The sequence below is a fragment of the Triticum dicoccoides genome, chromosome 6B, assembly GCF_002162155.2.
Source record: "Triticum dicoccoides isolate Atlit2015 ecotype Zavitan chromosome 6B, WEW_v2.0, whole genome shotgun sequence".
Lineage (NCBI taxonomy): Eukaryota > Viridiplantae > Streptophyta > Magnoliopsida > Poales > Poaceae > Triticum > Triticum dicoccoides.
The window spans coordinates 705074936-705093074 of NC_041391.1; the positions used below are offsets into that span (position 1 = coordinate 705074936).

At 47.2% G+C, this 18139-nt stretch overlaps 1 protein-coding gene across 1 annotated transcript; it reads right to left on the reverse strand.

The window, feature by feature from the left end:
* Positions 1-15351: 15351 nt before the first annotated feature.
* Positions 15352-17269, reverse strand: LOC119325408 (coumaroyl-CoA:anthocyanidin 3-O-glucoside-6''-O-coumaroyltransferase 2-like). The gene has a single exon (XM_037599164.1). The coding sequence runs from the start codon at positions 17036-17038 to the stop codon at positions 15656-15658; it is 1383 nt and encodes a 460-aa protein (XP_037455061.1). The 5' UTR covers positions 17039-17269; the 3' UTR covers positions 15352-15655.
* Between the last annotated feature and the right edge of the window lie 870 nt (positions 17270-18139).

The window sequence follows — 18139 nt, forward strand, 5'->3', positions numbered from 1 at the left end:
GGACGGAAGGGAGGAGTGAATTGGGCTTCTCTAGGCTTTCGATACGGTAGGGCACTAGCTGTGTGTGTTCTGGGCTGGTCCTGGGAGCAGGCTTTTATTCATCACCATTGACCACCCAGCCCATTGAGGAGGAAAGTAAAACTACGCAGCCCACTTGGATTTTTTTAAGGCCGGGTGCTCCGACAAAAGGGCATTCCCTCCCCCCCCACACTATAACCCTTAAACCGGTGGTGTGTGGAATGATGCTCCAACCGATGCTTCTTCAGTAAGTTCTGAATCTCGTCTCAAAGGATGACCGGATATTACGGTCTTTAAATCTAGTATGATGAAGGCGTTCACACGTGTCTCTTTCATTTGTTGTTGGTTCATTGCAGTTTTTTATCTTCGACGGACGGCATACAATCGGAGAAAGAAGAAAGCTACCATATTTTGTAGTGTAAATTTATTTTGTATTGGTCGGTCCACGTCCACTTGTTTTTCCATAATATTGGCTATTGTTTTTCTTGATAAGTATAATATATAAGATGGCCTTTGGTTGTATCTTTCAAAAAAACATTGTCTTTCTATCTAAGAAAATTCTTGTGCTCTGCTCAAATCCAAAATATTAAAGCTTTTCTACCTAAAAGTGACATTTCTTTGTCAACTGAAACAAAATAAAAATTGGAGACGATAGAGTAGTTGTGAGGTTGTAAAATAAAGCAATACAAGAAAAATTGAAACAACAAGAAGAGATCTTGCTAAAGAGTGTCCCAAGCGATATGGTTTTTGACATGAGTGTTTTTTAACTTCCAAAACGTTTTTCCAGTTATGGTGTGTGGGTGTGGGGGAGGAGGGGGGAGAAAATAAGAAGAAGATACACTGGCTAGCGTGGTGAAAAATATGATTTCCGAAAGGAAAAAGAGGAACGGAATTAGAGATGTTAGTTTTGTTTCAATTCAGCGATGCTGGCAAAACAAGTTTGGAGGTTGTTGGAGGAACTCGACTCACTTTGTGCTGGAGTTCTTCGGGCACGATTTTATCCAAACGGAAACTTCTAGACGCATGACAGAAAAGTAGCAATACCATCACATGTCAAACTATCTTGGCGGGAGTTCAATGCCTACAAAAGGGTCATGTTTGGAGAGTGGGAGCTGAAACACACATTAAAATTTGGGATGATGCTTGACCTCTACGAGTTTCACAAGGAAAATACTTACTCCTAGAGGTACAAATTTGCAAACATATGTCAACGATCTTATCATGCCGGTCATCGGGGAATGTGACGAGGATCTTATCCGCTCTACCTTTTGGTTGATCGAAGCAAACATAATACTTTAGATTCATATAGCATGGTCGGTCATGGAGGCAGAAATGCTTTCAGTTGAGTCGGCCTATCACACTCAATGGCGTGAACAGTTTGGGCATAGACCCAAATTGCTTCAGAGGGCTAACCGATCAATGGCTAACAATACTGGGTAAAATTGTTGAAGCTATAAACAGAAAATTAATATTGTTGGTAGAGCACCGGATGGCCTGCTCCCATTTCTAAGGATTTTGGGAAACAAACATATAGTTGCACAAAGTGTTTGCCTAGTTTGTCACCAAGGTTGTGAGGACATTACGCATATTACTTTCACAGTGCAAGGGCGAAGGAAGAGTGCAAATTTCTAGGCTTAACTTGCTTTGGCATATGGGGATTGATAGCTTTAGAGAAACTCCTATGTCATTCTGATAAGGCACGGTAAATGTCGGATGTTGGGCAAGCTGAGTTGGTCTTAACTGGGGCTTGGTATATATGTTGGGTAAAGAGACACCTGGACGAGATAAAATCCAGACCCCAAACAGGGCCGTTGTGTCTATTGGTGCCTTGACAATGAATTACATGAGGGCAAGCAAGAAAAACTGTAGTGGATGAAGGGTGGATGCCTCCTAGAGAAAAATGTGTGAAGGTGAATGTAGATGCTAGATTTTGTGGACGACTGGAAGTAGGAACAGTGGGTGCGGTTACTAGGAATAGAGGGGAAGTTATGTAGTTGGAGCTTGTTGGCAACAGCGCACGTGAATTACACATATGTGGTTGAAGCGTATGTCCTACGGGGAGGTTTGGCACATTTTTAGAGTGGTAATCTCATTATTGTTCAATCAGACTACTCCAAAGTCATTGATGTTATGCAACTCGCACGGGGGGTTTGGGGTGGGGGGAACTCGGCAACATTCCCTGCGGTGATCATTGAAAACTATCGAGTACTAACTAGAGGCTTCATCGAGGTAACTTATGAACATTGTCCAAGCAAAACCAGCAACGTAGCACATAATCTACCTAGATTGTAGTTTACTAGCGGCATTTAATGTAATTTGACCGATGACCCTCCAAACAATATGTGATAATCAATAAAGCTAATCAAATGGCTTTTCTTAAGAAAACAAGAAAGTACAAAGAGTAGTGGATGTGAATGGGCGCAATCTCATCAGATCTTGTTAGTCAATGCGCATAACATAATGAACGTTATTGGGAGACCTTTGTAATAAATCACTCCTAGTTTTGGAACTCATTTTCTTGTATGAAAATGATGTTTTTCTGCTTGCCACGGTTCACAACATTGTCGTGCACATGATACAGCTACCCCCATAATAATGATAGATCCATTGCTGGTTCTCTCAGTCACTACAAATAATTACTCCCATTAAAAAGGCTCACAAATTATTTTTACATTTTATTTGAGTAACTTTTTAAAATATGTATACATTTTAGTAGCATACAAACATTCATTACAATTTACATCAGCAACAACATTCAAAATTCTATTTTCTTATTTTTCTTTTAGGGGCATCTGCAATATCTCAATTTTCATAACTGCAACAAGGAGCGAGAGAAACAATAAGTGAAGCACCATGTTAAGCTCCGACAACACAATATCAACCTCAATATTTTCTGATGATTGAGAAATAGAAAAATGGAATTGCTTATTAGTTTGTACTAAAACTTTATACTTATCGGTAATTCATGTTACCATATTACAACTTTTTTATTAGTTATCATGATTAATCATGTAATGATATTTAGAAATAATAAGATATAATGTTGTGAACCTCTGGTTCCTCTGTTTCTCTCCCCGTTTCTTCCTCGCCCAACCTCTCTTTTAGTCTGCTTTTCTCTAGCCGTACTTAAACTCAAAGTTTAGTTGTACAACTGCTGTTGAAGCTAGTCTGCTCTGCTCTAGCCGTGTTGTTAGTGCTCGGCTGTTGCTACTCATGTATGTGTTGTTCTAATCTGTAGTGTTAGATGCTGCATGTGTTGGTCACTTGGTCTGCTAATTGTTGGCTTTATTGGTTTGTTGCTTGCACTGATATGTTGTGCTTGTACTGATGTGATGTTTGTTCCTAATGTGTATTAATTTACTGTTGATGTGTAGGGACTGAGATCCAACACGCTGCAACTTTAGCCATCTAATCTCCATCCAAAACACATTCAACGGTCTACATAAGACACAGGAAAAAACTACAGGACTTAGCAGTTTTGCAGCCTAGCAGCAAACAACAGCACAGTCTAGCAACAAAAAACTATTCAGTTTGATTTAAACAGATTGGAACCCAAAAAATTGAACAGATTATATAGTACCATATTATGATTTCAGTTACTCACACCTGAAAAAAGTTCAGTTAGTGACAATATTAGTACGCTGGAGTTTAGTTAGTATGTTGGATCAGTTTCAGTTTAGTGAAGTTAGTTAAAATATGAGTATTGAATCTGTACATGAGCCTAATCGGTAATCAGTCTGCTTATGTATTGAACCTGATCGGTACTAGTATATGGACATGTACATGTACTGAACCTGTACGCCACATGTATTGAACTGGCCAGCAGGCGCTGAGGCGATTTCTCTCCTTCAATGGCGGCAGCGATGGACTTCTTCTTGGCGGAACGATCTTGTAGTGGCAGTGTGTCTCTACTCCTCTCCTCCGGAGCGACGGCGCGACCTCAACTGGATGCGGGATGGCAGAGGTCCGGTCTGACGGTGGTGGCGCGCGCGGCCCTCATACTCCTCCGACAGCAGCCCGCCCCTCCCTCTCCTCCAGCGATGGTGCGGCCGCACGGCTCCTTTTCCTTTCCGATGCGGCGGCCGGCGCGGGTCCCTTGATCTCTCTCCGTGATGTTGCACGGTGTGGTGCGGTTCCCCTTCCTCTCCGATGCGGCGGTGCAGCGCCATCTCCTTGTACGACACGCCGGCATGCGGGAGAGCGAAACAGATTCCTGCGAAGTGTTTTCTTCAGCCTGCCCTCGTCCAAAACTGCTAAGTGCTGAGGGCTTTTGCCTTTGGGTGATATGGATCGTTGGATCTGTTTTGGATGGAGATGAAGAGCCTAAAGTTGCAACGTGACTTCACCAACTGGATCTCATTCGGATGTGTAGACGTGTACTGGTCTGTTGTAATTTTGTGGCTGGCTATTGGTAATATGGTTTTTCTGATATGTTATCAGCCGACCCGAAGTCTGTGTCATACACAAAGTACTATGACACACACATCAAAGATTAAGTAATTGTTAATTTGTACTAAAGTTTTATACTCATCGGTATTTTGTTTAAATGCTTATGACATTTTATTATTATTTAGCATGATTAACCATGCAATAATGTTTCTAAATAATTATTAAGATACAATTTTGTTCTTATATAATCTTAACATTTATCATCGAGGACTAATTTGGCTACATTTAAATTGTATTTTTATAGCATAAGTTGTGTTAATTCAAGACATTGTTGTTTGAAAAAATCTCCCGTTAGACTAAATCATCTTAAGTTTGATAAAAAAATTATATGCATATGCATAATTTGCCGCAGTTGCATTAATTATTGTGTATACATACATCTGTGTATGGCCGCATATATGTTAGTATCCTTGAATATCTTCGTACCGAGTTTTAAACCGTATGGTATAAGATATATCTTGCTAGTGGTTTCTAGTGGATTATTATGGTTTCCGCAAATTGAGAAGTATGGATCCATGTTGGGGAACGTAGCAGAAATTCAAAAATTTTCCTACGTAACACCAAGATCTATCTATGGAGAGACCAGCAACGAGTAGAAAGGAGAGTGCATCTACATACCCTTGTAGATCGCTAAGCGGAAGCGTTCAAGTGAACGGGGTTGATGGAGTCGTACTCGTCGTGATTCAGATCACCGATGATCAAGTGCCGAACGGACGACACCTCCGCGTTCAACACACGTACAGCCCGGTGACGTCTCCCACACCTTGATCCAGCAAGGAGAGAGGGAGAGGTTGAGGAAGACTCCATCCAACAGCAGCACAACGGCGTGGTGGTGGTGGAGGAGCGTGGCAATCCTGCAGGGCTTCGCCAAGCACCTACGGGAGAGGAGGAGGTGTCACGGGAGGGAGGGAGGCGCCAAAGGCTCAGGTATGGATGCCCTCCCTCCCCTCCACTATATATAGGGGCAGGGGAGAAGGGGGAGGCGCAGCCTTGCCCCCTACTCCAAGAAAGGGGTGCGGCTAAGGAGGGGGGAGGAGTCCATCCTCCCCAAGGCACCTCGGAGGTGCCTTCCCCTTTAGGACTCTCCTCTTTTTCCTTTATCTTGGCACATGGGCCTCTAGTGGCTGGTGCCCTTGGCCCATGTAGGCCAAGGCGCACCCCCTACAGCCCATGTGGCCCCCCCGGGGCAGGTGGCCCCACCCAGTGGGCCCCCGGGACCCTTCCGGTGGTCCCGGTACAATACCGATGACCCCGAAACTTGTCCCGATGGCCGAAACAGGACTTCCTATATATAAATCTTTACCTCCGGACCATTCCGGAACTCCTCGTGACGTCCGGGATCTCATCCGGGACTCCGAACAACATTCGGTTACCACATACAAGCTTCCTTTATAACCCTAGCGTCATCGAACCTTAAGTGTGTAGACCCTACGGGTTCGGGAGACATGCAGACATGACCGAGACGTTCTCCGGTCAATAACCAACAGCGGGATCTGGATACCCATGTTGGCTCCCACATGTTCCACGATGATCTCATCGGATGAACCACGATGTCAAGGACTCAATCGATCCCGTATACAATTCCCTTTGTCTAGCGGTATTTTACTTGCCCGAGATTCGATCGTCGGTATACCGATACCTTGTTCAATCTCGTTACCGGCAAGTCACTTTACTCGTTCCATAACACATCATCCCGTGATCAACTCCTTGGTCACATTGCGCATATGATGATGTCCTACCGAGTGGGCCCAGAGATACCTCTCCGGTTACACGGAGTGACAAATCCCAGTCTCGATCCGCATAAAACAATAGATACTTTCGGAGATACCTGTAGTGCACCTTTATAGTCACCCAGTTACGTTGTGACGTTTGACACACCCAAAGCACTCCTACGGTATCCAGGAGTTACACGATCTCATGGTCAAAGGAAGAGATACTTGACATTGGCAAAGCTCTAGCAAACGAACTACACGATCTTTGTGCTAGTCTTAGGATTGGGTCTTGTCCATCACATCATTCTCCTAATGATGTGATCCCGTTATCAACGACATCCAATGTCCATAGCCAGGAAACCATGACTATCTGTTGATCACAACGAGCTAGTCAACTAGAGGCTCACTAGGGACATATTGTGGTCTATGTATTCACACGTGTATTACGATTTCCGGATAATACAGTTATAGCATGAATAAAAGACAATTATCATGAACAAGGAAATATAATAATAATACTTTTATTATTGCCTCTAGGGCATATTTCCAACAGTCTCCCACTTGCACTAGAGTCAATAATCTAGTTCACATCGCCATGTGATTAACACTCACAGTCACATCACCATGTGACTAATACCCAAGAGTTTACTAGAGTCAGTAGTCTAGTTCACATCACTATGTGATTAACACTCAATGAGTTTTATGTTTGATCATGTTGCTTGTGAGAGAGGTTTTAGTCAACGGGTCTGAACCTTTCAGATCCGTGTTTGCTTTACAAATCTCTATGTCATCTCCTAGATGCAGCTACCACGCTCTATTTGGACCTATTCCAAATAACTGTTCTACTTGGAGCTATTCTAAATTATTGCTCCATTATATGTATCCGGTCTCTCTACTTAGAGCTATCCGGATAGGTGTCAAGCTTGCATCGTCGTAACCTTTACGACGAACTCTTTTACCACCTCCATAATCGAGAAAAATTCCTTAGTCCACTAGTTACTAAGGATAACTTTGACCGCTGTCCTGTGAGCCATTCTTGGATCACTCTTGTACCCCTTGACTGACTCATGGCAAGGCACACTTCAGGTGCGGTACACAGCATAGCATACTGAAGAGCCTACGTCTTAAGCATAGGGGACGACCTTCGTCCTTTCTCTCTATTCTGCCGTGGTCGAGCTTTAAGTCTTAACTTCGTACCTTACAACTCAGGCAAGAACTTCTTCTTTGACTGATCCATCTTGAATACCTTCAAGATCATGTCAAGGTATGTGCTCATTTTGAAAGTACCATTAAGCGTTTTGATCTATCCTTATAGATCTTGATGCTCAATGTTCAAGTAGCTTAATCCAGGCTTTCCATTGCAAAACACTTTCAAAATAACCCTATATGCTTTCCAGAAATTCTACGTCATTTCTGATCATCAATATGTCAACAACATATACTCATCAGAAATTCTATAGTGCTCCCACTCACTTCTTTGGAAATACAAGTTTCTCATAAACTTTGTATAAATCCAAAATCTTTGATCATCTCATCAAAGCGTACATTCCAACTCCGAGATGCTTACTCCAGTCCTTAGAAGGATCGCTGGAGCTAGCATACCTTTTAGCATCCTTAGGATCGAAAAAACTCTTCTGATTGTATTGCATACAACTTTTCCTTACGAAAACTGGTAAGGAAACTCGTTTTGACATCCGTCTGCCAGATTTCATAAATGCAGCTAATGCTAACATGAATCCGACAGACTTTAAGCATCGCTACGGATGAGAAAATCTCATCGTAGTCAACTCCTTGAACTTGTGAAAAACTATTCGCCACAAGTCGAGCTTCATGGACGGTGACATTACCATCCAGGTCCGTCTTCTTCTTAAAAGATCCATTTATCTCAATGGATTGCCGATCATCGGGCAAGTCCATCAAAGTCCATGCTTTGTTCTGATATATGGATACTATCTCGGATTTCATGGCTTCTAACCATTGGTCGGAATTCGGGCCCACCATCGCTTCTTCATAGCTCGTAGGTTCATTGTTGTCTAGCAACATGACCTTCAAGACAGGATCACCGTACCACTCTGAAGTAGTACGCATCCTTGTCATCCTACGAGGTTTTGGGAGTGACTTGATCCGAAGTTTCATGATCAATATCATAAGCTTCCACTTCAATTGGTGTAGGTGCCACAGGAACAACTCCCTGTGCCCTGTCACACACTAGTTGAAGAGACGGTTCAACAACCTCATCAAGTTTCCACCATCCTCCCACTCAACTCTTTCGAGAGAAACTTTTCCTCGAGAAAGGACCCGATTCTAGAAACAATCCATATTGCTTTCGGATCTGAATTAGGAGGTATACCCAACTGTTTTGGGTTTCCTATGAAGATGCATTTTATCCGCTTTGGGTTCGAGCTTAATCCTGAAACTTTTTCACATAAGCGTCGCAGCCCCAAACCTTTAAGAAACGACAACTTAGGTTTCTCTAAACCACAATTCATACGGTGTCATCTCAACGGAATCACGTGGTACCCTATTTAAATTGAATGTGGTTGTCTCTAATGCCTAACCCATGAACAATAGTGGTAATTCGATAAGAGACATCATGGTACGCACCATATCCAATAGGGTGTAACTATGATGTTCGGACACACCATCATTAAGGTGTTCCAGGCGGTATTAATTGTGAAACAATTTCCACAATGTCTTAATTGTGTGCCAAAACTCGTAACTCAGATATTCATCTCTATGATCATATCATAGACATTTTATCCTCTTGTCACAATGATCTTCTACTTCACTCTGAAATTACTTGAACCATTCAATAATTCAGACTTGTGTTTCATCAAGTAAATATACTCAACATCTACTCGAATCATCTGTGAAGTAAGAACATAACGATATTCACTGCATGCCTCAGCATTCATTGGACCGCACACACCAAAAAGTGTTACTTCCAATAAGTTGCTATCTTGTTCCATCTTACTGAAAATGAGGCTTTTCAGTCATCTTGCCCATGTGGTATGATTTGCATATCTCAAGTGATTCAAAATCAAGTGAGTCCGAACGATCCATTTGCATGGAGTTTCTTCATGCATATACACCAATAGACATGGTTCGCATGTCTCAAACTTTTCAAAAATGAGTGAGTCCAAAGATCCATCAACATGGAGCTTCTTCATGTATTTTATACCATTATGACTTACATAGCAGTGCCACAAGTAAGTGGTACTATCATTACTATCTTATATCTTTTGGCATGAAAATGTGTATCACTACGATCGAGATTCAATAAACCATTCCTCTAGGTGCAAGACCATTGAAGGTTTTATTCAAATAAATAGAGTAATCATTATTCTCCTTAAATGAATAACCGTATTGCGATAGACATAATCCAATCATGTCTATGCTCAACGCAAGCACCAAATGACAATTATTCAGGTTTAATACTAATCTTGATGGTAGAGGGAGCGTGCGATGTTTGATCACATCAAACTTGGAAACACTTCCAACACATATCGTCAGCTCACCTTTAGCTAGTCTCCGTTTATTCCGTAGCTCTTTATTTCGAGTTACTAACACTTAGCAACCGAACCGGTATCTTATACCCTGGTGCTACTAGGAGTACTAGTAAAGTACACATTAACATAATGTATATCCAATATACTTCTATCGACCTTGCCAGCCTTCTTATCTACCAAGTATCTAGGGTAATTCTGCTCTAGCGGCTATTCCCCTTATCACAGAAGCACTTAGTCTCGGGTTTGGGTTCAACCTCGGGTTTCTTCACTGGTGCAGCAGCTGATTTGCCGTTTCATGAAGTATCCCTTCTTGCCCTTGCCCTTCTTGAAACTAGTGGTTTCACCAACCATCAACAATTGATGCTCCTTCTTGATTTCTACTTTCGCGGTGTCAAACATCGTGAATACCTCAAGGATCATCATGTCTATCCCTGATATGTTATAGTTCATCACGAAGCTCTAGCAGCTTGGTGGCAATGACTTTGGAGAAACATCACCATCTTATATGGAAGATCAACTCCCACTCGATTCAAGTGATTGTTGCACTCAGACAATCTGAGCACAAGCTCAACGATTGAGCTTTTCTCCCTTAGTTTGCAGGCTAAGAAAATCGTCGGAGGTCTCATACCTCTTGACGTGGGCACGAGCCTGAAATCCCAATTTCAGCCCTCGAAACATCTCATATGTTCCGCGACGTTTCGAAAAACGTCTTTGGTGCCTCAACTCTAAACTGTTTAACTGAACTATCACGTAGTTATCAAAACGTGTATGTCCGATGTACGCAACATCCACAAACGACGTTTGGGGTTCAGCACACTGAGCGGTGCATTAAGGACATAAGCTTTCTACTGTCCGCATAATTGCTACTGTCAACTTTCAACTATATTTTCTCTAGGAACATAACTAAAACAGTAGAACTATAGCGTGAACTACGACATAATTTGCAAAAGGTCTTTTGACTATGTTCAGGATAATTAAGTTCATCTTATGAACTCCCACTCAGATAGACATCCCTCTGGTCATCTAAGTGATCACATGATCCGAGTCAACTAGGCCGTGTCCGATCATCACGTGAGACGGACTAGTTAACGTCGGTGAACATCTTCATGTTGATCGTATCTACCATACGACTCATGCTCGACCTTTCGGTCTCCGTGTTCCGAGGCCATGTCTGCACATGCTAGGCTCGTCAAGTTAACCCTAAGTGTTTTCGCTGTGTAAAACTGTCTTACACCCGTTGTATGTGAACGTAAGAATCCATCACACCCGATCATCACGTGGTGCTTAGAAGCGACGAACTGTAGCAACGGTGCACAGTTAGGGGAGAACACTTCTTGAAATTTGTGTAAGGGATCATCTTATTTACTACCGTCGTCCTAAGTAAACAAGATGCATAAACATAATAAACATCACATGCAATTATATAGTTGTGACATGATATGGCCAATATCATATAGCTCCATTGATCTCCATCTTCGGGGCTCCATGATCATCTTGTCACCGGCATGACACCATGATCTCCATCATCATGATCTCCATCATCGTGTCTTCATGAAGTTGTCACGCCAACGACTACTTCTACTTCTATGGCTAACGCGTTTAGCAATAAAGTAAAGTAAGTTACTTGGCGTTCTTCAATGACACGCAGGTCATACAAAAAATAAAGACAACTCCTATGGCTCCTGCCGGTTGTCATACTCATCGACATGCAAGTCGTGAATCCTATTACAAGAACATGATCAATCTCATACATCACATGTCATTCATCACATTCTTCTTGGCCATATCACATCACATAGCATACCCTGCAAAAACAAGTTAGACGTCCTCTAATTGTTGTTGCATGTTTTACGTGGCTGCTATGGGTTTCTAGCAAGAACGTTTCTTACCTACGCAAGACCACAATGTGATATGCCAATTGCTATTTACCCTTCATAAGGACCCTTTTCATCGAATCCGTTCCGACTAAAGTGGGAGAGACTGGCACCCGCTAGCCACCTTATGCACCAAGTGCATGTCAATCGGTGGAACCTGTCTCACGTAAGAGTACGTGTAAGGTCGGTCCGGGCCGCTTCATCCCACAATACCGTCGAAACAAGATTGGACTAGTAACGGTAAGCATATTGAACAACATCAACGCCCACAACTACTTTGTGTTCTACTCGTGCAAAGAATCTACGCAATAGACCTAGCTCATGATGCCACTGTTGGGGAACGTAGCAGAAATTCAAAATTTTCCTACGTATCACCAAGATCTATCTATGGAGAGACCAGCAACGAGTAGAAAGAGAGTGCATCTACATACCCTTGTAGATCGCTAAGCGGAAGCGTTCAAGTGAACGGGGTTGATGGAGTCGTACTCGTCGTGATTCAGATCACCGATGATCAAGTGCCGAACGCACGGCACCTCCGCGTTCAACACACGTACAGCCCGGTGACGTCTCCCACGCCTTGATCCAGCAAGGAGAGAGGGAGAGGTTGAGGAAGACTCCATCCAACAGCAGCACAACGGCGTGGTGGTGGTGGAGGAGCGTGGCAATCCCGCAGGGCTTCGCCAAGCACCATGGGAGAAGAGGAGGAGGGAGAGGGGCAGGGCTGCACCAACGAGAGATCAAATCGCGTGTTATGGGCAGCCCCATGCCTCAATATATATAGGGGGAGGGGAGGGCTGCGCCCCCTTTAGGGTTTCCCACCCCCAAGGGGTGCGGCCAGCCCTAGATGGGAAAGGGGCGGCGGCCAAGGGAGGATTCCCTCCCCCCCAAGGCACCTAGGAGGTGCCTTCCCCTCCTAGGACTCTTCCTTAGGGTTCCCCTTTGACCCTAGGCGCATGGGCCATGAGGGAAGTGGCGCCCCAGCCCACTTTGGGCTGGATCCCTTCCCACTTCAGCCCATGTGGCCCCCCGGGGCAGGTGGCCCCACCCGGTGGGCCCCCGGGACCCTTCCGGTGGTCCCGGTACAATACCGATGACCCCGAAACTTGTCCCAATGGCCGAAACAGGACTTCCTATATATAAATCTTTACCTCCGGACCATTCCGGAACTCCTCGTGACGTCCGGGATCTCATCCGGGACTCCGAACAACATTCGGTAACCACATACAAGCTTCCTTTATAACCCTAGCGTCATCGAACCTTAAGTGTGTAGACCCTACAGGTTCGGGAGACATGCAGACATGACCGAGACGTTCTCCGGTCAATAACCAACAGCGGGATCTGGATACCCATGTTGGCTCCCACATGTTCCACGATGATCTCATCGGATGAACCACGATGTCAAGGACTTAATCAATCCCGTATTCAATTCCCTTTGTCTAGCGGTATTTTACTTGCCCGAGATTCGATCGTCGGTATACCGATACCTTGTTCAATCTCGTTACCGGCAAGTCACTTTACTCGTTCCGTAACACATCATCCCGTGATCAACTCCTTGGTCACATTGCGCATATGATGATGTCCTACCGAGTGGGCCCAGAGATACCTCTCCGTTTACACGGAGTGACAAATCCCAGTCTCGATCCGCATAAAACAATAGATACTTTCGGAGATACATGTAGTGCACCTTTATAGTCACCCAGTTACGTTGTGACGTTTGATACACCCAAAGCACTCCTACGGTATCCAGGAGTTACACGCTCTCATGGTCAAAGGAAGAGATACTTGACATTGGCAAAGCTCTATCAAACGAACTACACGATCTTTGTGCTAGGCTTAGGATTGGGTCTTGTCCATCACATCATTCTCCTAATGATGTGATCCCGTTATCAACGACATCCAATGTCCATAGCCAGGAAACCATGACTATCTGTTGATCACAACGAGCTAGTCAACTAGAGGCTCACTAGGGACATATTGAGGTCTATGTATTCACACGTGTATTACGATTTCCGGATAATACAGTTATAGCATGAATAAAAGACAATTATCATGAACAAGGAAATATAATAATAATACTTTTATTATTGCCTCTAGGGCATATTTCCAACAATCCAAGACTATTTAATGTTTTCAGGTGGATATTGTGATCAAATTGTTGGCATTAGTTTTCTCAGTTCATTCTCAGTCAAACATGTCTTACATCTTCACATGGGGTCAATAATCTGATGGCAACACATGATTGCTACGTTGTTGGTAATGAAATAACATCGGTTTTAGCAGAGGCAGCAAATTTGTCACTACCTTTTCTTCTTAATTATGCCCAAATATGCATCATAAGGCGGGAAAAACATGTATCTAAATAATTAAGAAGTTGACAATGTGTTTCGACACATGTGCTAGTTTTTTTAACAAGGCAAAATAATTTCCATTTTCATTGATTAAGAAGAGAGTGAGAATCTCCCTGTTAATTTAAAGAAAATTAGGCTAAAATCAAAACAATCTAAACCACATGACATGGGCACCACCGACTGATCTTGCCACTGACATGGAGACCATGGAGCTACAAAGAAGAAAAGAACATCGATGGAGGAGTCACAAGTGCCATGGTCATCATCCGTTGCCACATCGAGCAGGTGACTCCGACTTCACCATAGAGCACCACCACCAGAACCATCCCGCTAGCAGCAACACCAAGGCCATGCTAGCCCATGCTAACAGAAGATCACATGTAACAACAACTGCCATCTCCAACTTTGAGGACGAGCACCACAAGGGAGATATGCAGGGCTTGTGCCGATCGAGCCCTCTGCAAACGACCATTGAGCGCCAGTCATCATCACCACCTGGAAGCAATCCACAGCAGCCCCGACTTTATAGCAACCAAGCAAACCATGAAGAACCCATCGGACATGCCTTGAAGAACCAACTACCAATGTGCGAGCTATGACCCAATCACAACCTAATGCCAACTCTGTTTCCAAATAGACGGTGACGCCCCAAGAACAGCTACCTCAGCTAACCACACAGATAAGCCATCCCGAACCACAGTTTTCATAGTCGTAGACAGCTCTGAGACAATGCACCCAAGGAGGATTAAGTCGCAAAGACGCCTCCATCGCCTGATACTGAGAATATGAGGTTTCCATCCGAAGCCTAAGCCGTGGGTAGAAGGAGGAGAACACACATGATGTAATTGGTTGTCTTAAGCTATCAAGTCTCTGAGGCTTTCAATACGAGCTCCTTAACATGAGACACTAATGTTCTTGGTTGTTGATTGAAGCAGGCTATTATTCATCATCACTGACACAAGGCATGCCTCGTCTCCGGTGGCCCTATGGCCATAGGAGGTGCGGTGGCTCCCGGCCATTTCCGGAGGGAGGGATCTTGCTCTGTTTCTTGGTGTTTCCGTCAGCTTGTTTAGGGTTTGTGTCCTACTCAAGAAGACGAGGCGGTGGCGTCTCCCTAAAGATGGAACAAGGTTCTCCCCGCCCGATCATGGTTTCACTGGTGGGTCTAGCGTCGTCGGCCCGATCATGGTTTCACCGGTGGGTCTAGCGTCGTCGGAGGGCGCGCGGGGTTTGATTTTTACTGTTCACATGATGCAGATGAGCCGGCACCCGCTGCACGCACCTGGTGCACAGGCTCCGAATTGAATATCCAGGTTTTGGAGTAGTGCTCTGCACCGACAAAAGAACATTCCTCCTAGTGGATGTGATCGTGTGAACGAGGGTGATCTCATTGGGTTTGCTTAGCTGTGAGCCTGTGATGCACCGCCGATGGCTCATCCCATGATGCATACACGCAACGTACATTATTGGTGGGAGACATTTCCAATCCAACCAAACCCTTTTGAGTTTTGGCACTGACCGAACAATGATGCGCTTGTTCTTGCTAGATCATGATATGATCGAGACCTATCGACGATGAATCCCTTGCTTCTCCTCTCACTTACTGTAACTAATCAATCCCGTTAACATAAGCCTCAATCGGGTTCTCTCAAATATACATTTTATAATAACAATATACGAGCCATTGCAATTTTGCGATTCTCCTCTTGTTCTTGCAGTGACCACCAGCAGGATCTTCTCCCTTCTCATAGCTGCTGCAGGCCGTCGGAGAAGCACGAGGCGAACCGCGCCATGTCGGCCTCCAGCAGCGCCACGCCGACCTCGATGCCGCGCTGCCCGTCGGTGCCCTCGGCCAGCGACACCGTGCCGGGAGTCTTGTCGATGGACACCAGCTCCACCTTGCTCGGCCGGCCCAGCCCGAAGTCGGTGTCGTACACGCCGTACCGCGGCGAGCCGCCCACGGACATGGGCCGCCGCGGCACCAACGACAGGATCTTCTGGAACCACCCCTCGGCGCCGGCCAGCACGCCGTCCCCGTCCAGCGCCCGGATGGCCGCGCCGATCGCCGCGGCGGCCGTGGTCACCCCGTCCGCGCCGAGCAGGTCGCGCGCGCCGACCTCCACGAAGCACGGCCGCAGGCAGTTGCCCAGGTACTCCTGCGGCACCGGCGGGGACAGGCGGCGCCGGCACTCCACCGAGAAGAGCAGGTGCGCGCGCTCGTCGGAGGCGGGCGAGGGGGCGGAGGCGGAGCGCGCCAGGCAGGCCCACGCGAACGCGCACGCCACCGTGAACGCCGAGCAGTGGGTGGACGCGTCCTTGGCGTCGGCGGCCACGCGCTGCTTCAGCTTGTCGATGCAGCCGCGGGCCAGCGTGAACGACCGAATGACCAGCTTGGGCGGCGGCACCGCAGGCGCCGGTGGCGGAGGAGGAGGAGGCCCGTTGGCGGCCAGCTGCCGCATTTCGTCGAGCGTCCTGGCGGCAAGCCCTCGGGGGTCCGCGATGACCGCGCGGTCGAGGAACGGCGGGGGCGGCAGCGCGGCGCCGGCGCCCTCCCCACCGGCAGCCAACCGGCAGTGGCCGGCCCAGGTCTTAACGAAATGCATGTAGCTGGAGTCATCGCAGGCGACGTGGTGGATCGACACGCCGACGGCGACCCCGCGCCCGGGGAACACGGTGACCTGGAAGGCGGCGAGCGTGAACCCGCCGTCCCCGCGCCCCTCGACCACCGGGAGCCGCGGCACGAGCGAGTAGAGCCGGGCGACGTCGCGGGGCCCGTCGCCGGAGAGCTCGTCAAAATCATCCTCGCTCTCGGCGACGGTGAGCTGGACGGAATCGCCACCCCCTGCTCCCGCGGGCAAGAAGAACTCGTACCCGCCGCCGCCCGGGCAGGGGCGGACGCGGCCGAGGAGCGGGTAGAAGCCGCCCAGCGCGGCGGAGAGGGAGGCGACGAGGCGGGGCAGGAGGGCGGCCCGGAACCGCTCGGGCGGGTGCGGGTAGGGGTAGAAGAAGACGCGCTCCACGGGGCCGGTGAAGATCCAGGGCACGTCGAAGAAGGTGAGCGGCAGCGCGCCCCCGCCCCCGCCGCCCTCCGCCGCGACGGCGAGCGTGTCGAGGACCCTGGTGGCCATGGGCTCGATTCGAGATCCCTGCTCTTGTTGTTGCCGGCGGTGGTGGAGGGGGAGTGGGGGAAAGATGGGAGCTTTAGCGATCCAGATCCACCAAACGCACGCACCTCACCGAACAATCCAAATTGTTGGTCGCTGGTGGTGGTTGGCAGATGAGCTCGCTCCCTCTTTCCCTCCGTCTCTCTGTCCGTCGGTCACTGTCGTGTCTTCCTGTTGTTTATTGCTGTCATGGCTCTGCTTTTCTGAATGTGCACAACAGTGGGTGATTGCAGTAAAGATTCAGAGAATAACCTGACAATCACATGAAAATTCTTCTCAAATTGTACTATGTATGGTGACTGTAACCTACGAGCTGCTTCAGGGCAGCAGTTAATCGGGTCAATGGTGCAGTTGAGCCAGTTAGGTTAGGTTAGATATCTAATTTCAGGGAGAAAATGTTGACAGTGGTGTCGTTGATATATTTTGGTTGTAAGCTGAGCTGAGCTGCGCTCCCTCTCCCCCACCAACTGCGCCGCGGGCCACTCCGGCCGCGGCGGCCACCCACCCACCCTCCGCCCCGCCTTTACTCCGGCTGCCGGCTTAGGGGCTATGCCGCCCCACTCCCCTGTGAGTGCCCCAGCCTCGCCCGCCGCGAGCCTTGGATGGAGTACGCCCGAAAAGGTGGAGATCCAGGGCGAGTCCAGCGGTCCGTCGGAGGTGCCGGCGACCCCTCTGACCCGTCGTCGCGGGATCCCCGAAGCACAAGTTGTCGCCCGCCTGGATCTGGGGTGGAGGTCGAAGAGGCGGGCTTAGGACCGGCGGATGGCAACATGGCTCCCCCAACTGAGCGCCCCCGCCTCAAATCCATCGTGGTAAGCGAGAACCCCCTCCCCTCTCCGGCCACCGACGACTTTGAAGAAGGATGGGAAATCCATCAATCGCGCAAGAACCTCCGCGCCAGCCAGGATCCATTTAGTGCTAGGCAGATTTCGAGGAGCCGGCCACCTCGCCACGGTCGCAGCCAAGGGCACTCGGCGGGCATAGAGGCCTAATTAAGCAGATTCAAGGGTCTCTGCTTCCGCTGCCTGAGCCCTCACCAACGTCGCGTAGACTGTAGGGATCCAC